The sequence below is a fragment of the Anomaloglossus baeobatrachus genome, chromosome 1, assembly GCF_048569485.1.
Source record: "Anomaloglossus baeobatrachus isolate aAnoBae1 chromosome 1, aAnoBae1.hap1, whole genome shotgun sequence".
NCBI classification, from domain to species: Eukaryota; Metazoa; Chordata; class Amphibia; order Anura; family Aromobatidae; genus Anomaloglossus; species Anomaloglossus baeobatrachus.
Window position 1 is genome coordinate 857348084 of NC_134353.1, and position 19982 is coordinate 857368065.

Genomic DNA, 19982 nt, shown 5'->3' on the forward strand with positions numbered 1-19982 from the left:
ATCCCGGCTTCAGCAAGGTCTACTGTGCAAGACTGGAAGTGTCGAGCATTTAGAAGAGCGGTCACAGCGAACACATGTACGCGCGTCACCACTGGTGATGCTGTATTGAATAGCATATTAGTATGCCCCTGTGGGTGTGCTACCATCCTAAGAGTGCGGACTAGTCGAGGGATATAACACCCTTAAGACTAGTCCCCGTGCTCATTATCATAAGATAAAAGATCTTTAGAAATACTATTTCTAAAGATCTCCTTATCTATGCTAGTGTATACAGGGACTATTAGGCAGGAATTAGTAATATGCACCCAGAACTGCTCGTGGTTCCGGGTGCATATTGCACCTGACAGGTTCCCTTTAAAATGCAAAATCTGGCTGACAGGATCTCTTTTAGACTCCTCTAAGCCAAGTCCTTTTTTTGTAAAGGCAATTTTCAAAGCCATGTAGGCGATGTTCCCACAATCAGTGTTTGTTGAGTTTTGCCCCTTAGTTTTTTTTTTATTGTTTTTGGGGCTTTTTTAACATGAGTTTTTATCATGTTTTTGTTGCTGCGTTTTTTTGTCTGCTTGCTATATCATGTTTTAAACAAAGCTTTTTCTTTTTTCTTTAAACTTCCTGGTATTGACATTCTTCAGTGCGGTTTACATGCATTTTTTACCTGCGGAATTTTCTGCATCTAATGGAATCTATGGGGAGATTCCGCACAGAAAACTCAGCGTATCCCAAAGAGAATTTGACATGTTGCAGTTTGGAAACGCACACCGCAGAGCAGTTTACACAGTGTAAACAAGAAGTGCAGTGGGCATGAGATTTCTATTAATCCCATTCACTTTGTTTGCATTGTAAAACGCTGTGGTTTTGACAAATACAGTCATATGAAAAAGTTTGGGCACCCGTATTAATGTTAACCTTTTGTCTGCATAACAATTTGGGTTTTTGCAACAGCTATTTCCGTTTCATATATCTAATAACTGATGGACTCAGTAATATTTCTGGATTGAAATGAGGTTTATTGTACTAACAGAAAATGTGCAATCCGCATTTAAACAAAATTTGACAGGTGCAAAAGTATGGGCACCTCAACATAAAAGTGGCATTAATATTTTGTAGATCCTCCTTTTGCAAAAATACTAGTCGCTTTCTGTAGCTTTTAAGGAGTTCCTGGATGAAGGTATATTTGACCATTCCTGTTTACAAAATAATTCCAGTTCAGTTAAGTTTGATGGTCGCCGAGCATGGACAGCACACTTCAAATCATCCCACAGATTTTCAATGATATTCAGGTCTGGGGACTGGGATGTCCATTCCAGAACATTGTAATTGTTCCTCTGCATGAATGCCTGAGTAGATTTGGAGCGGTGTTTTGGATCATTGTCTTGCTGAAATATGCATCCCCTGCGTAACTTCAACTTCGTCACTGATTCTTGCCCATTATTGTCAAGAATCTGCTGATACTGAGTTGAATCCATGCGACCCTCAACTTTAACAAGATTCCCGGTGCCGGCATTTGCGACACAGCCCCAAAGCATGACGGAACCTCCACCAAATTTTACTGTGGGTAGCAAGTGCTTTTCTTGGAATGCCGTTTTTTTTGCCTCCTAACGGCATCTCGTTAGCGATGTCGTTGCGCGTAAAGCCCCCTTTATCCAGATCGTTTTGTAATATTGTACTATCAAGGTCCGTTTTTAATATCCCACATAGTTTTGTTTCGTCAGCAAAGACTTACAACACCAAACTACACAGCATCAAAAATGCAAGTAAAACTCATCGTAGGGATGAACCCCAATACTACTTGAAATGTTGCCAGTCCCCATCACTTCAGAGGAGCTTGGATGGGAGGGAATGTGGTTGAGTGTGCCTGACACATTTTACCATAATTTACACCACAAAACTACTAAAAGTATAACAAAATGCAGGCCAGTCCATGGATGTTGTACATTTATTGCGATGGCACTTGACAGATGAAATCTGCGCCTCTAAATGAATTTGGCACAATTTTATTCCTGCTCACTTTTCATCAACCGTGAAGTACAATTGCAAGTCTTGAGGAGTACACGTGCCCCAGAGTCTAAAATACAGAAATCTGGCACAAGACATAAGGCCGGAGTCAGAAAACTTTAGATTAGTAAATCTCCGACATTTCCAGTAACATCTCCATCAGCTCGTTTTTTTGTATTGGCAAACAGTACAGCAGCACTTAGAAAACGAATTTTGATGTTCCATTTTCTAAGTGAATCTGTGATATATCCAGGATGACCAATACACTATAAATTATATTTCATCTTGAATGCACTTAATGCTGAGTCTCCAGGACTGAATACCCCAATATCAAAGTTGTGCCTGTGGCATTTCATTTTCCACATATTTTTCATGCCACCAAAAGCAACGTTTAGGGGGATAGGTAAAAAATAAAATGCTTTTAGCAAAATAAAATGAGTAAGAACATTACACACATCCATCTCTGGCAGTATTATCTTCTTATCTGGAGAATATCTCACTTAAAAATAAATTAACTCTGAAAATAAAAACAAGCTGCACACCGGGTGACGGACCACCGCACCCCTCCATAAATACTGTTTAATGCAGAGAAAACTTTGTTTGTAAGTCTCCATTTTGTTCTAGTTTTTGAAACAGCATTAGACTGCGAAGTCTGGACTCCCTCCTGCCTTCCTTCCATAGGATGATGAGGTGGTCAGCAGAACAAGTCACCAGACCGTGATCTTGAAAATACAGGAACATCTGAATAAAAGAAAGAGGAAACAATAAAAACCTGAACACATCAGGATGGAGAGCAAGAGTCAATGAAAAAAAAAAATCTATTATATATACCATAGACAAGATGTCACAGCTCACCACCTCCCCCTCCCTGCACAGGGATATGAGGTGTGACAGAGCATGTGCTCATATATTTTGTGATATCTCTAGTAGAGATGAGCGATGTTCGAGGTTCGCCAATTTCATGTTCGAATGATTTTGGGGGGTGTTCGAGTCGTTCGACGAATTCGAACGATTTGGTAAAAGCTAGAAAGTCTGAGTTACGTTCGAGAACGGTTCGATCAACAAAAAGCCTAGCTAGTTACTAGCTGGCTTTTCACTGTAATAGTGTGAGTCTCTGTGAATCACGCTATTATCAAAATTCAGCGTATAGTGTGCGGGGAGACTGAGTTTAGATCAGTGCTGCTGCTTTTTTCCCCCCTAACTGCGCGTACAGTGAGGCGGGCCAGGCTGTCGGCCAATCACAGAGACACACACTGCACAGTGGATTTTTGCCAGACAAGCAAGTGCATGTGTCATAGGTTGTGCATGTCACATGTCTTTGCTCTATAAGATCCGGCCATTTTTTCCCATCGCCGCCATTATCTCTCTGCTGTGGGCGGGTGGCAGTCACCACTCCCGCTGCTGCTGTGTGTGCTATAGCCATACAGTGCAATCTACACAGCGCTTTAGGGATTAGGGACTACTTGTAATTTCAGCCCTTCTCAGGGCGGCATTACAGCAGTTCATAGGCATTGTTGCTAGGCAGGTCCGTGACAACGCTGTGCAGGGCTTTAGATAACAGCGTCTGGCTATATCAGCTCTGGCAAGTCCTTGCTGCATTTTTTCATTGGCAGGGATAGAAACTGAGGCTTCTTTTGCGGTCCTGCTACCTACAGCACCTCTGCATTCTACCCTCCTGCTCATTTTCGCTACGCTATTTTTATAGCAAACAGTGCTGACACTTAGTGGCATCCAAAAAGTGTCTGCTATACTAACTTAGTGTCCCACTGGTGCCAAGCATTGTACACCACTCTCCATTTTTGCTACGACATTTTAAGTGTCAATCTGGTCACAAACAAAATGAGTGGCAAAAGTAGAGATGCTGGTGGAAAGGGGAACAGGCTAGTTGGAAAGGGAAAAAAAAGTTTGTGTCTGTGGGGGAGGTGGTAAAGCTACAGTAACATCTGCTGAAGAAAGGCCATCTTCAAGCAAAAGTAAGATGTCTACTACTTTCCGTGGACAATCCGATGTGCTCCCTTTTTTATGGAACAGAACTACTGTAACAAAGGTAGATGATGCACAAAAAAAGCACATGCTTGAATGGATCGCAAGTGCTCCAACAAGTGCCCTCTCCTCCACCTCAACTTCAACATCCAAAAAACAACAGTCCTCTGAGTTGTCACCCCAATCGCACTTGCTTTCTCTCAGCTCTCAAGTATCCACCCGCCCTGCAGAGTATGGTGTAACAGAGATGGGCGAGTCTGCAGAGCTGTTTAGTCACACTATAGGCTGGGAATCAGAGATATGCTCCCAAGCTACAGTGAGTACAGACCAGGAAATGGTCTGCAGTGATGCCCAGAAGCTTTGTGAGTCTGATTCAGGCCCTGATGATCAAGTTTCTGAGCATAATGTAGACCCTCATTCACAAACTGTAACACCTCTTGGTGGAGACAATGAGGAACATACGGATGACGATGAGACTCAGATACCTGATTGGAATGACAACTTAAGTATTCAGTCAGGGCAGGAAGAGGTTAGGTCTGAGGGCGAGGGGAGTGCAAACACAACGGTTGATGATGAAGTTCTAGATCCCACTTACTGTCAACCCACAGTCAGGCACTTGAGGAGGTCAGCAGAGGTGGTGGGGGAGGATGAGACTGACGACAAGGTTAGCTTGTGCCTTCCTGGACAAAGACGGAGTACTGGCAGCACGTCAACAACTGCATCCTCAGCCACAACTCTGCCTCTGAGCACAAGTCGGGGTGGCTCTGCAGGTCGCATGGGCTCTAATAGTTGCATTGCCTGGTCCTTTTTTGACATTGCAAAGGATCACCCAACATGTGATCTGTAGGCTTTGTCGGCAATCTGTAAGTAGAGGCCAAAAACTCATTAGTTTGACCACTTGGCCCATGAATCGTCACATGAATAACAAGCATAAGTCCCAGTGGGAAGCTCACTGTGCTACAATGCGGCATAGCGGAGTGGGCCAACTACCGTCTGCCCCTTCAACTGCATCCGCGCGCTCTTCATCCTTTATTACTGTGGGGACAGCTGTCACATATGTTTTTCTACGAAGACCATCCACCTCTTTAACCGCACAGGCAGTTTGCTTGGCAGGTCATCATCAGTTTTTTTGGAGAGGGAAAACAGGTGCTCTTGTAGAGCTCTCTCAGACCTCGAGAGCACCAACTTTGGATGAAGGCAATATCATGTCTCCGCCTGCACTTTCTTCACAGACCAGCAGTTTTCCAGGGACACCCTACTCCACACAGTCTCCGCACAGCAGCCATATCTCGGTCCCTCAGATGTGGACAATTAAAAGGCCATTTCCTCCGAGCCATGACAAAGCTAAGCGGTTGACTTTCACCCTCTGCAAGCTGTTGGCTACAGAAATGCTGCCTTTCCGCCTGGTGGACACAGAAGATTTTCGAGACCTTATGTCCGTCGCAGTGCCCCAGTACCAGATGCCCAGTCGCCACTACTTCTCCAAGAAAGGTGTGCCTGCGCTACACCAGCATGTCGCACACAACATCACCGCTTCCTTGAGAAACTCTGTGTGTGACAGGGTGCATTTTACCACCAATACTTGAACCAGTAAGCATGGACAGAGATGTTACATGTCGCTGACTGGGCACTGGGTAACTATGGTGCGAGATGGAGAAGGGTCTGCTGTACAAGTCTTGCCGTCCCAACGACTTGTGCGTCAATCCTCTGTATGTGGAAGCTCCTCCACTGCTTCTGCCTCCTCAACCTCGTCTGGGTCCTCCACCTCTGCCCCAAGCCTGCCTGGTCAGGCAGGCCACCCGCGTTTTAACTGTGCACAAGGAGTCCCGCACACCTCCTTACTATGCTGGCAGCAGAGCTCAACGGCATCAGGCGGTCTTTACCTTGAAATGTCTGGGAAATAAGAGTCACACAGCTGAGGAGTTGTGGTCAGATCTGGAGAGCGAGTTTAGTAAATGGTTCTCTCCACTCAACCTGCAGCCAGGGAAGGCCGTGTGCGACAATGCTGCAAACCTGGATGCGGCCCTACGCCAGGGCAAGGTGACACACGTGCCTTGTATGACTCACGTGTTAAACCTTGTTGTCCAGCAATTTTTAACCCGCTATCCCGGTCTAGATGGGCTTCTACACAGGGCACGGTCACTCTCTGCTCACTTCCGCCGTTCAACCGGTGCAGCTGACCGACTTGCATCACTCCAGAAGTCTTTCTGCCTGCCGGTTCATCGCCTGAAATGCGATGTGCCGACACGCTGGAATTTGACTCTCCACATGTTGCAGCGACTGTGGCAGCACCGCTGAGCCCTGGTGCAACACGTTATGACGTATAGCCTGGGCCAACGAGATGCAGAGGTGGGGCAGATCACGCTGCTGGAGTGGTCTCAGATCAAGGACCTATGCACCCTTCTGCACAGTTTCGACATGGCGACGAATATGTTTAGCGCTGACAATGCCATTATCAGCATGACAATTCCAGTCACTTACATGCTGGAGCACACGCTAAACACTATTTGGAGTCAGGGGGTGGGACAAGAGGAAGGGGAGGAAGTACAGGAGGATTCATATGTGCAAGGAATCCCAACATCTACAAGGTCCAGACGTTCAGCATCACCAAGGCGGCAGGCATGAAACGGTGGAGGAGAGGGATTAACATGGTCGCATAGTAGCAGCCAAAATGTTGAGGAAGGTGCAGGAGACCAGGAAGAAAGGGAGGATGAACTGTCGATGGACATGGAAGACTCAGCAGATGAGGGAGACCTTGGTCAAATTTCGGTTGAACGAGGTTGGGGGGAGATGTCAGAGGAAGGAAGCACAGTTATCACCTTGCCGCCACAAACACAGTAAGGACTTGGTCCGCATGGATGCGCAAGACACATGAGCGCCTTCTTGCTGCACTACCTACAACATGACCCTTGGGATTGTCTGAATTAAAAGTAATGATGACTACTGGGTTGCCACACTATTAGATCCCCGGTACAAGTCCAAATTTGGCGAAATAATTCCTGCCATAGAAAGGGACACACGTATGCAGGAGTATCAGCAGAAGCTGTTACTCTCGGCTTTTCCACCAAACACCAGTGGTGCACGGAGTGAATCTCCTAGTTGTAACTTGCCAAGCATGGGACTGTCTCGTCATTATCAGTCAAACTGTACCAGCAGCACCGTATCTGGTGCTGGTAACAGCAATTTTATGGAATCGTTTCATAATTTTTTAGACCATCCAATGCAAGGCCACAAGAGACAAGAAGTCTGACACATAGTCAACGGCTGGAGAAGATGATACAGGAGTATCTCCAAATGAACATCGATGCCATGACTTTGCAACTGGAGCCTTGCTCATTTTGTGCTTCAAATCTTGAAAAATGGCCTGAGCTCGCTGAGGAGACACGGGGCTCAGTGGGTGCTCTCGTCTACTAAAACCCGCCGCCTTTAGAAAGACAGCGTGGCTCAGGGCTCATCCCAACTGAACGCCAGCCTCCTTAACCGTGGGCGTAACACTACTCAGACAACACAGGGTGAGGGAACCACAATAATTAGACTTTATTGGATCCCCAAACAATTAACGGCACATAACACATAACCAGCAAAACACACAAATGTAACAGGCAACAGAGTCTCACCCTTCCGCTGGCTCACCAGGGATTTAGAATGTCCATGCCTCAGAGCTTCCAGGGCCACTTACTCCAATCCAGCAGCACCCCGCTTTCGGCGAGCACCCACCGAGAAAGGAATAGCGCCAGATTTAGGAAGCTGTGTGAGGTCTGCAAAGTCTGTACCAGGTGACTGAACTGTCCCAACCTGAGTGTCCTGCTTAGGTAGTCCTGGTATGATGATATAGTCCTGGCAGCCGGAGTCGAAATCCCTAGACTGTGGATATGGTCTCCAACCGGAACCGGAATCCCTAGATTGAAGCCACAAGGTATCCTGATCCTCTAGTCAGCTCCTAAGAGCTTAGACTGGATCCATCAGCATCCATCAACAACACCCTGGTGGCTTAAAGAAATCCCTTTTATAGCCACAGCCTTCCACTTGGATACACTGCGTCCTCATCGATTGGTTGGACAAGATCGCCTCTCCCATTGGATGAATCTCAAGCTGCATGGACAATGTTCATCCAAATGATGTCTACAGAAAGACTGAGGGTATACATGTAGTCTGGAATGCACAGTCTAGATAATGGCTACTAAGGTAATCACATTAGCAATACACAACTACAATACAATGATTACTGGAAGAGTCTGGAGAAACAATAGCTAAGCAAACATGAGATAGCACACAGAAGAACAATGACGTCTGGCTGAATTTTAAGAAACTTTAACCCATGAGAGGCATTGGGTGTCCATGTCGTCACACTCGCCACTTACGCCTTGGAGATCTTGTCGTGTCCCGCAGCCAGCGTTGTCTCTGAAGTGCTGCTGGGTGTGTGCTGACAGATAAGCGCATGCGTCTGTCCAGTGACAATGTGGACAGACTAACGTTCATCAAGATGAACAAGTCATGGATCCGCAAGGACTTTACTACCCCTGTGTCATCCTGGGGAGAGTAAAGGCTGGCGTATTTTTGAATGTGCTTGATGCTAATCAACACATCCAGTTTGCAACTGGGGCACAACTGATGCCACTGAAGTGGTGTGTGTGGCTCAATTTTTGGAAAAAAGGGAGACTCTGCTTGGAGTCCCCTTGCGGTGTTTTTAAAAATGAGCGAAGATGAACACACAATCTTACACTAGAAAATCAACTACAGTTCCATATATTACACTCCTTAAAAAATTACTGACATTCATTTTTTCTGACGAATTTCTTTCAGTAGGGTATGCTATTTTGTCACACTGTTCCTTGAATCTTATGCAATGTATTATTTCTCAAGAACAACAAAAGTTGTCTCAATTAATTAATTGACAATGAAAAAATAAATAGTGCTCTTGTGAAATTTAATGACTCATTGGATTTTTTTCAACACTCAAAAATAAAATAAATCGAAAATCTGAATACACTTGAAGATCCTATTTTGAAAACCAAGAAATATAAATTCAATAGAGACTCGATGGACTACAAAAATAAATAATACAGTCTACAACTGGAAGGAAAGGAAAACCACCAAAACTAGACCCAGTTGAACTCACACATTAGTACCAACCCTTCCTACCATAATGAAAAATGATGGGACAGTTTCTTTGAACAGGATTCCAGTGATTTGGGGACTAATACATCCAACACTAGCATGGGATGGAATTGCGAATATTCTCAAAAAATGTACCAAGGGGAGGGGTGGTAGGAAAGCAAGACAAAGACGTACACAGGTGGTATACAATAAGGCAAAGAAACAAGAGAAGTTATTGTTAGAGATTAATCTTCAAGGTGTTTTGATATAGTCTCTTACTATCTTGACCACTGTCCAGATCTTCGTAGTGGTAAGGGGACTGAACTTTGTAACTTGCCAGAACTTTGATCTGTTTCATGCGATCAGGGATGTGAACAAATTTGCTCGTTTACTAACTGTCAAAAGACATTTTTTATTCTGAGACGTCACCTGAGGTTTCAGCTGCTAATGCACCCCATCAGCAGGGAGCGGTTTCTGATGTCAGGTCATTTAAAGAGCAAAACGCTGTTCTCGCATTACAACCATTACAAAGGGAAAATAGTGAAGCATGCTATCCAACGGATCAGGATATCAAGTTAATATAAAAATCCCTCTGTCTCCTTCAGTCCAGTGCACCTGTCTTGGATATATTTCAATCTCTTGTTGAGAGGGCCATGACCAAACTAAAAAATCTTCCCACCCTAAAAATCAGTTTTATGCCATTAACGATTTACAGAGAAATCATCAATCAACTATTCGACAATCAGACAAAGCAGGCCATGTAGCAGTGCTGGATACATCTCTATATTTGAAGGAGGTAACATCTATTCTACGTGACAATTCCACATATAGACTCCTGACATCTGATCCTACATTGTACTTCAGATGCAAACTACCCGGATGTGTAGATGAAGGGTTATTAATGTTAAAACTAAAAAGTATTTGTTACCTAATAACCCAGTCATTCCAATATTTCACAGGTTACCCAGAGCCATAAAGAAATATCTTTCCTCTTCTATAGCGGCCATGGGCTCCCTGAATGAAAGTCTAAGTAAGTAACTTGATGAACATCTCCAATCCTCAATCTTAAAAACTCCTGGGTACAGATGAGCTGACCAGTGGAAGTTTAGTGGGTTCAGCTGGATTTTACATAAAGTTCGGTTTGGGACCCGGATCTGATCTGAACCCCAATGGTAGTCACTGATTGGGCAGCTCGAGTCTCTGCCAACATGCAGCCAGCCATAAACAGGGCACTAACAGGGGTAGAAGGGTGAGGTTTTTCCCCTTTTTTTTTTTGGTTGGTGCACACTATATCTGATCACACTGTTGCTACCCCCAGTGCGAGCTGATCAAACACTGCAAGCAGCTAGCACTGGGCTGAGCACCGAGTGTACCAGCGATGACTGGGATCGTGATGTTCTCTGCCAGCATCGATGCCCCATGACGCGATCACAGGCTGCCAATGGGTTGTCATGGCAGTCCATGGTCAGATGATGACCCTTGTCGCTGCCATGACGCCTGTGAATGCCGGCAGAGAGCTGGCACTCAAAGTAGCATTTCTCCTATTAAGCAGAAGCGATCGGCTAGGTACGTCCTTGGTCGTGAAGGGGTTAATAGGGATTTAAAAATTAACAATAACCCTATTCTTACATATTATCACCTCTCCAAGCAAACAATATCTGCCTTCACCTGTACAGAAGAGGAATGTCCGATCAGGTCACCGATCAGCTCCAGCGAGGCTATAATTGCAGGGTCGGCAGCCTTCTTCACTGTATGATTTGACTGTTTCCCTGTTTTTCCAAATCCCCACATACTGAAGAAGCCTAATATGAGGAAAGCATTAAAAAGACAGGTTAATCTCCAGAAAAGTAAAATGGTCACAGTCGTTTCAACAAACTTTCCATAAATCAACTGTAATGGTGAATATATGAAACTTTGTAGTAGATCTTATCAGAGAAGTCTGCTTCTTTCTACACATAAGAGCCACTTCTTCCCCTCCCCCTGAACTTTTCATTGACTCTGAACAAACAAACAAACACAAATCCATCCAGATTACTGCAGTTGATGGAGAAGGGGGAAGGGAGTAGAAGTGAAAAGTTCAGAGATGCATGAAGCTGCCTTCTAGTAAGTGTTTATCTCACCCCAGTGCTGGATTCACAGCTACACATCTCAGTACTGCTGTATGATGGCCTCAATGTTGCTGCCTCTGGACACGTGTTACATAGACAGAAGAGCAGGAATCCCGGAAATGTAGAATATTATGCAGCAGTACTGAGCTGTGTATCCAGCTCTGGGACAAGTTAAATCTCTCATGAACTCCAGCTTGATCTGCCTGACTCTGTCTCTGCTTGTTTCCTCACCCTGCTCCCCACTTCTCTTTTGCCCCCCCCCCCCCCACCCCTACATAGGCTTTAATAGCTAGTTGTAACCTCAACCTGCAGGCCATGTTGGTTTCACCAAGATGAATTTGAGTTATTTCTAAAAGTGAATGATGAGTTTAGAGGGCAGGATTTCTCTGCTAAGATATGTTACAAAGTGTATTTTATTGTTCTGCTATTGATTCATACAAAGCTTGTTAAAATGACAGTGAACTTTAATAAAATACTAGTATCCTTTGGGAATCCTAGGATTGCTCCAGTGCATGTGAGTTTCTTTGCTCTCAATAAAGCCATGTAAGTGGGGCTTATATACATTAGCTATTTACTATTTAACACAGCAAAAATAGAAAAGCAGTCACTGACTGAATGGTGGGTAAATTTAGCCAATTAATGAAAATCTAGACCCAACTTGTAACTTTCCAATATACGGTACATTCTGTATATATTCCTCAAGAGCACCGCGCTCCCTTTACTACCAGCAGACAGTTATGCGATGGACAAGTGCGCGGCTCTTTACAAGAGACTGATGGTGACTATACTATAACCAGTGCTGCCTCGGAGGGTCAATCACATGTAGGTTTCTGATGAAGGACACTATACAGAGGTCAAGAAAGCTACCGTATTTTTCGGACCATAAGACGCACTTTTTTCCCCCCAAATGTTGGGAAAAAGTTGGGGGTGCGTCTTATGGTCTGAATGTGGCTGCGGCTGGGAATGAGGGTGCTGCGGGTCATCGGGGGCACGAGCAGGCAGCAGCAGCGCCTGCTCGTGACCACGTGGGCCCGCTCATTACATATGCACGCCCATCCTCCCGCCCATCTCTCAGCGCTGAAGCCGGCACTGACAGGTGGGCGGAAGGATGAGCGGGGACGCGCGCATAGTAAAGAGCCGGCCGCATGATCACCCCTGGCAATTACAGCCTGGAGTGATCATGTGCGGCTGTATTCACTGCTCTCCGCGCGTCATTACCAGCGCGGGGTGCAGTGAATCAGTGCACTCACCCGTCCCCGTGTGTGGAGCCGCCCCCCTGCTGCACGCGATGACTTCCTGTATGTGCCGGTCAGCTGATCTGTGCTGAGCTGGTCAGCTGATCGGCACAGACAGGAAGACATCGCGATGTTGCAGGGGAACGGCTCCACACACACAGATCAGCGTGCCAGAGAGGAAGATGATCGGTGCTGCAGGGAGTGAGGAAAAGGTGAGTATAAACGTTTATTTTTTTCTCTGTGCTATAGGATACAGGCCATATACCAGGATGGTATATGAGCACGATGGGAGTATATGAGCAGGCAGGATGGGGGGGGCATGTAAACAGGCTGGATGGGGGGGCATGTAAACAGGCTGGATGGGGGGGGCATGTAAACAGGCTGGATGGGGGAGGCATGTAAACAGGCTGGATGGGGGGGCATGTAAACAGGCTGGATGGGGGGGGGCATGTGAACAGGCTGGATGGGGGGGGCATGTGAACAGGCTGGATGGGGGGGGGCATGTGAACAGGCTGGATGGGGGGGGCATGTGAACAGGCTGGATGGGGGGGGGCATGTGAACAGGCTGGATGGGGGGGGGCATGTGAACAGGCTGGATGGGGGGGGGGCATGTGAACAGGCTGGATGGGGGGGCATGTGAACTGGATGGGGGGGCATGTGAACAGGCTGGATGGGGGGGGGCATGTGAACAGGCTGGATGGGGGGGGCATGTGAACAGGCTGGATGGGGGGGGCATGTGAACAGGCTGGATGGGGGGGCATGTGAACAGGCTGGATGGGGGGGGCATGTGAACAGGCTGGATGGGGGGGGGCATGTGAACAGGCTGGATGGGGGGGGCATGTGAACAGGCTGGATGGGGGGGGCATGTGAACAGGCTGGATGGGGGGGGGCATGTGAACAGGCTGGATGGGGGGGGGCATGTGAACAGGCTGGATGGGGGGGGCATGTGAACAGGCTGGATGGGGGGGGCATGTGAACAGGCTGGATGGGGGGGGGGCATGTGAACAGGCTGGATGGGGGGGGCATGTGAACAGGCTGGATGGGGGGGGCATGTGAACAGGCTGGATGGGGGGGGGGGCATGTGAACAGGCTGGATGGGGGGGCATGTGAACTGGATGGGGGGGGCATGTGAACAGGCTGGATGGGGGGGGGCATGTGAACAGGCTGGATGGGGGGGGCATGTGAACAGGCTGGATGGGGGGGGCATGTGAACAGGCTGGATGGGGGGGCATGTGAACAGGCTGGATGGGGGGGCATGTGAACAGGCTGGATGGGGGGGGGCATGTGAACAGGCTGGATGGGGGGGGCATGTGAACAGGCTGGATGGGGGGGGCATGTGAACAGGCTGGATGGGGGGGGCATGTGAACAGGCTGGATGGGGGGGCATGTGAACAGGCTGGATGGGGGGGGCATGTGAACAGGCTGGATGGGGGGGGCATGTGAACAGGCTGGATGGGGGGGGGCATGTGAACAGGCTGGATGGGGGGGGGCATGTGAACAGGCTGGATGGGGGGGGCATGTGAACAGGCTGGATGGGGGGGGGGCATGTGAACAGGCTGGATGGGGGGGGGCATGTGAACAGGCTGGATGGGGGGGGGGGGGGGGCGGCATGTGAACAGGCTGGATGGGGGGGGGGGGCATGTGAACAGGCTGGATGGGGGGGGGGCATGTGAACAGGCTGGATGGGGGGGGGGCATGTGAACAGGCTGGATGGGGGGGCATGTGAACAGGCTGGATGGGGGGGGCATGTGAACAGGCTGGATGGGGGGGGGGCATGTGAACAGGCTGGATGGGGGGGGGCATGTGAACAGGCTGGATGGGGGGGGGGCATGTGAACAGGCTGGATGGGGGGGGGCATGTGAACAGGCTGGATGGGGGGGGCATGTGAACAGGCTGGATGGGGGGGGCATGTGAACAGGCTGGATGGGGGGGTATGTGAACAGGATGGATGGGGGTTTATAGCAGGATCATATACAAGGCAGGAGGATCATTACCAGGATGGGGTACCTTAGTAGAGAATTTGGGGACATTACCCCCATAACAGTGTCAGCAGCAGATCCTCGCCCTATAAGAGTGTGTCATGACCACATTTTTTGCTTAAAGTTTTATTTTCCCATTTTCCTCCTCTAAAACCAGGGTGCGTCTTATAGTCCGGTGCGTCTTATAGTCCGAAAAATACGGTACTTCTTTATCACGGTTAGTCTTTCTTTCTACAGTATAGCTATTGCCATTAGTTAGATGCCGGACAAGTTAATAGAAATGATCCATAAACTGCCCATACTTCACCTGCGGGAACAGACTCTGCCTGATACTGTGGTTTTGACCTTAATTCCCATATGCGAACGCTGCCATCTTCTGAGCACGATACCAACTGTCTAGAAGACATAAAATGACAAATATATTAAATATTACTCCGGTCGAAAGTCAATAACAAGATGAATGTTAAGAAACCAACATGCTCTTTCTATAGCTAGTTATTTATGCTGTGCAAAGGCAAAGCAAAACCAAAAACACGTGATTGTGCTTTTATCATGAATGAAATTTACCGGTGAGTAATGTGTTTTGGATGCGGGTTTTATTCCCTTACTACAATTAGAGCCTTAATCCTTGATCCTTACTCACTGCGGTTGGAGATGAATGAAATGGCATAGTAATGTATGTGCACTGTTGTTCCATTCACTGTTAATTAGAAGAACAAAAATAACCAAATACAGCTCTTCTAGTCTTCATTTGGAGCAGCAGTGAGTCAAGCATCCATGCCATTCTCTGAAAAGTGGAGAATTGGGACCCCTACTAGTACCGTATATGCCGGCGTATAAGACGACTGGGCGTATAAGACGACCCCCAACTTCTGCCCTAAAAATATAGAATTTGGGATATACTCACTGTATAAGACTACCCCCGTTCAGTATGCTTCAGTATGCTAAGAGCAGGGGGCCGCACTGTGTGAGGAGGTGTTTTTTTTACTGTCCAGTATAACCAATAGGATTAGTGCAGGGGCCAGCATGTAAGCTCTTCATTAATGTCCCTGCATGGATGCGAGGGGAATCTGGCGTTACTGCACTAATCCTATTGGTTATACTGGACAGTGAAAAAAAAACACCTCCTCACACAGTGCGGCCCCCTGCTATATATACGCTATATATCCGCTGTATATGCTGTATGATATACCAGTACGGGGCCGGGCTGTGTATCGCGTTTCCATAACGACGAGGCAGGAACTTCCCTGCTAGAGCGCTGACGTCAAGGCAGAGCTGCTTGCCTCTGATTGGCCAGCGCTCTGCCATTCAGCAGCGGTGACAGGAAGTTCCTCCCTCGTCGCTATGGAGGCAGAATCCAAGCGTGGAACGGAGTGGAGCGGCGCACTACAGCACCCAGGTGTATATCCGGCGTATAAGACGACCCCCCACTGTAGCCATTATTTTAAGGGGGTAAAAAGTCGTCTTATACGCCAGTATATACGGTAATCCAAATTTATCCCATGTTTACCCCTTATCCTACCGTGGAGAGGTTATAAAAGTAATGGAAAGAAAGTTAACCCTAGTGCAGCAACCTAAATAGACAAAACGGACTTTGGGAATCACCTTTTCAGAACATACTACAACTTTTTCTATAAGAAAAAGCTCAATTCTACATATTTTCATAAATATAATTTCAAAAAGTTACACTTCTGAGCAAATAATATAGTATGGAGTAGACGTTCCTGAAGAAGCACCACGTGTCTCCTAAGACTCTCAGACACAAATGAGCTGGTCCCACTTTCTGTGGACGCGTTTGTTTCTGCCCCGGAATTATTATCACAGATGCGCCAGATGGATGCCATTCTCAAGTCCAAAAACACAAGAGGGAACAAGTGTAGATCGGCGCATTTATAAAGTCATACTTGAGGCAGGAACAATGAAAATGTGAGAAGCTATAAGCGGCTCAACTCTAATTAGTTTACTCTTGGGGCCAAGAAGAAAAGAAGGGAATTTTGTTTACTTACCGTAAATTCCTTTTCTTCTAGCTCCTATTGGGAGACCCAGACAATTGGGTGTATAGCTTCTGCCTCCGGAGGCCACACAAAGTATTACACTTTAAAAGTGTAACCCCTCCCCTCTGCCTATACACCCTCCTGTGGATCACGGGCTCCTCAGTTTTGGTGCAAAAGCAGGAAGGAGAAAACTTATAAATTGGTCTAGGGTAAATTCAATCCGAAGGATGTTCGGAGAACTGAAAACCATGAACCAAAAGAACAATTCAACATGAACAACATGTGTACACAAAAGAACAATCAGCCCGAAGGGCACAGGGGCGGGTGCTGGGTCTCCCAATAGGAGCTAGAAGAAAAGGAATTTACGGTAAGTAAACAAAATTCCCTTCTTCTTTGTCGCTCCATTGGGAGACCCAGACAATTGGGACGTCCAAAAGCAGTCCCTGGGTGGGTAAAAGAATACCTCAATAAAAAAGAGCCGAACGGCCCCCTCTTACAGGTGGGCAACCGCCGCCTGAAGGACTCGCCTACCTAAACTGGCGTCTGCCGAAGCATAGGTATGCACCTGATAGTGTTTCGTGAAAGTGTGCAGACTAGACCACGTAGCTGCCTGACACACCTGCTGAGCCGTAACCCGGTGCCGCAATGCCCAGGACGCACCCACGGCTCTGGTAGAATGAGCTTTCAGCCCTGAAGGAAGCGGAAGCCCAGAAGAATGGTAGGCTTCAAGAATCGGTTCCTTGATCCACCGAGCCAAGGTTGACTTGGAAGCCTGCGAACCCTTACGCTGGCCAGCGACAAGGACAAAGAGCGCATCTGAACGACGCAGGGGCGCCGTGCGAGACACGTAGAGTCGGAGTGCTCTCACCAGGTCTAAGGAGTGCAACTCCTTTTCACATTGGTGAATTGGATTAGGGCAAAATGAAGGCAAGGAGATATCCTGATTGAGATGAAAAGGGGATACCACCTTAGGAAGAAATTCCGGGACAGGACGCAGAACCACCTTATCCTGGTGGAACACCAGGAAGGGGGCTTTGCATGACAGCGCTGCAAGCTCAGACACTCTCCGGAGTGATGTAACTGCCACTAGAAAGGCCACCTTCTGCGAAAGACGTGATAAAGAGACATCCCGCAGCGGCTCGAAAGGTGGTTTCTGAAGAGCCGTTAGCACCCTGTTAAGGTCCCAAGGTTCCAGCGGACGCTTGTAAGGTGGGACTATGTGGCAAACTCCCTGCAGGAACGTGCGGACCTGCGGAAGCCTGGCCAGGCGCTTTTGAAAAAATACGGAGAGCGCCGATACTTGGCCCTTGAGAGAGCCGAGTGACAAACCCTTGTCCATTCCGGATTGAAGGAATGAAAGAAAAGTGGGTAAGGCAAACGGCCATGGAGTAAAACCTTTATCCGAGCACCAGGATAAGAAGATTTGCCAAGACCTATAATAGATCTTGGCGGACGTTGGCTTCCTGGCTTGTCTCATGGTGGCAATGACATCCTGCGATAACCCTGAAGACGCTAGGAGCCAGGACTCAATGGCCACACAGTCAGGTTGAGGGCCACAGAATTCAGATGGAAAAACGGCCCTTGTGACAGCAAGTCTGGGCGGTCTGGAAGCGCCCACGGTTGACCCACCGTGAGATGCCACAGATCCGGGTACCACGACCGCCTCGGACAGTCTGGAGCGACGAGAATGGCGCGACGGCAGTCGGACCTGATCTTGCGTAACACTCTGGGCAGCATCGCCAGAGGAGGAAACACATAAGGCAGTCGAAACTGCGACCAATCCTGAACTAACGCGTCCGCCGCCAGAGCTCTGTGATCTTGAGACCGAGCCATGAATGCCGGGACTTTGTTGTTGTGCCGTGACGCCATGAGATCGACGTCCGGCATTCCCCAGCGGCGACAGATCTCTCGAAACACGTCTGGGTGTAGAGACCATTCCCCCGCATCCATGCCTTGACGACTGAGAAAATCTGCTTCCCAGTTTTCTACGCCCGGGATGTGAACTGCGGAGATGGTGGAGGCTGTGGCTTCCACCCACTGCAGAATCCGCCGGACTTCCTGGAAGGCGTGACGACTGCGAGTGCCGCCTTGGTGGTTGATGTATGCGACGGCAGTGGCGTTGTCCGACTGTATTCGGATCTGTCTGCCCTCCAGCCACCGATGGAAAGCCAATAGGGCTAGATACACTGCCCTTATCTCCAGAACATTGATCTGAAGGGAAGACTCTATCGGAGTCCAGGTTCCCTGAGCCCTGTGGTGAAGAAAAACCGCTCCCCACCCTGACAGGCTCGCGTCCGTGGTGACCACAGCCCAGGTTGGGGGTAGGAAGGATTTTCCCTGCGATAGAGAGTTGGGAAGGAGCCACCACTGAAGAGACGTCTTGGTTGCAAGGGAAAGAGAGACGTTCCTGTCGAGGGAAGTCGACCTCCTGTCCCATTTGCGGAGAATGTCCCATTGGAGTGGCCTCAGATGGAATTGCGCGAACGGCACTGCCTCCATCGCTGCCACCATCTTCCCCAGGAAGTGCATGAGGCGCCTCAAGGGGTGTGACTGACCCCGAAGAAGAGATTGCACCCCTGCCTGCAGAGAAAGCTGTTTGTCCTGCGGTAGCTTTACTACCGCTGACTGTGTATGAAACTCCATCCCGAGGTAAGTCAGTGACTGGGTCGGTGTCAACTTGGATTTCGGGAAGTTGATGATCCACCCGAACTGCTGGAGAGTCGCCAGAGCGACGGTAAGGCTGTGTTGACACGCCACCCGAGAAGGTGCCCTGACTAGGAGATCGTCTAAGTAGGGAATCACCGAGTGGCCCTGAGAGTGTAGGACCGCCACAACGGATGCCATGACTTTGGTGAACACCCGTGGGGCTGTCGCCAGGCCGAAAGGCAATGCCACGAACTGAAGGTGTTCGTCCCCGATGGCGAAACGCAAGAAGCGTTGATGTTCGGGTGCAATCGGCACGTGGAGATAAGCATCCTTGATGTCGATCGATGCTAGGAAGTCTCCTTGTGACATCGAGGCGATGACCGAGCGGAGAGATTCCATCCGAAACCGTCTGGTTCTCATATGTCTGTTGAGTATTTTGAGGTCCAGAACGGGACGGAATGACCCGTCCTTTTTTGGCACCACGAACAAGTTGGAGTAAAAGCCGCGACCACGTTCCTGAGGGGGAATGGGGATCACAACTCCTTCTGTCTTCAGAGCGTCCACAGCCTGAAAAAGTGCGTCGGCCTGAGCGGGGGGCGGAGAGGTTCTGAAGAAACGAGCCGGAGGACGAGAGCTGAACTCTATCCTGTAACCCTGAGACAAAATGTCTCTCACCCATCGGTCTTGAACATGTGGCCACCAGGCGTCGCAAAAGCGGGAGAGCCTGCCACCGACCGAGGATGCGGTTCGGGGATGCCGAGAGTCATGAGGAGGCCGCCTTGGAGGCAGCGCCTCCTGCGGCCTTTTGGGGGCGTGACTTGGACCGCCACGCGTAGGAGTTCCTCTGGCCTTTCTCCGGCCTGCTGGATGAAGAGGATTGGGGCTTGGCGGAGGGACGAAAGAAACCTTGATTGTATCTTCCGCTGCTGAGGTCTCTTAGGTTTG

General features: G+C 48.4%; 1 protein-coding gene across 1 annotated transcript in view; it reads right to left on the reverse strand.

Moving 5' to 3' along the window:
- Positions 1-986: 986 nt before the first annotated feature.
- The window catches only part of WDR41 (WD repeat domain 41), a 71867-nt gene continuing 52871 nt past the window's right edge, over positions 987-19982 (reverse strand). Inside the window, exons 11-13 of the mRNA XM_075325624.1 lie at positions 14705-14793; positions 10744-10877; positions 987-2736 (exon numbers count right to left, since the gene is read on the reverse strand). Coding sequence (XP_075181739.1) covers positions 2575-2736; positions 10744-10877; positions 14705-14793 — 385 coding nt within the window. The 3' untranslated portion in view covers positions 987-2574. The remainder of the gene's footprint in view (positions 2737-10743; positions 10878-14704; positions 14794-19982) is intronic.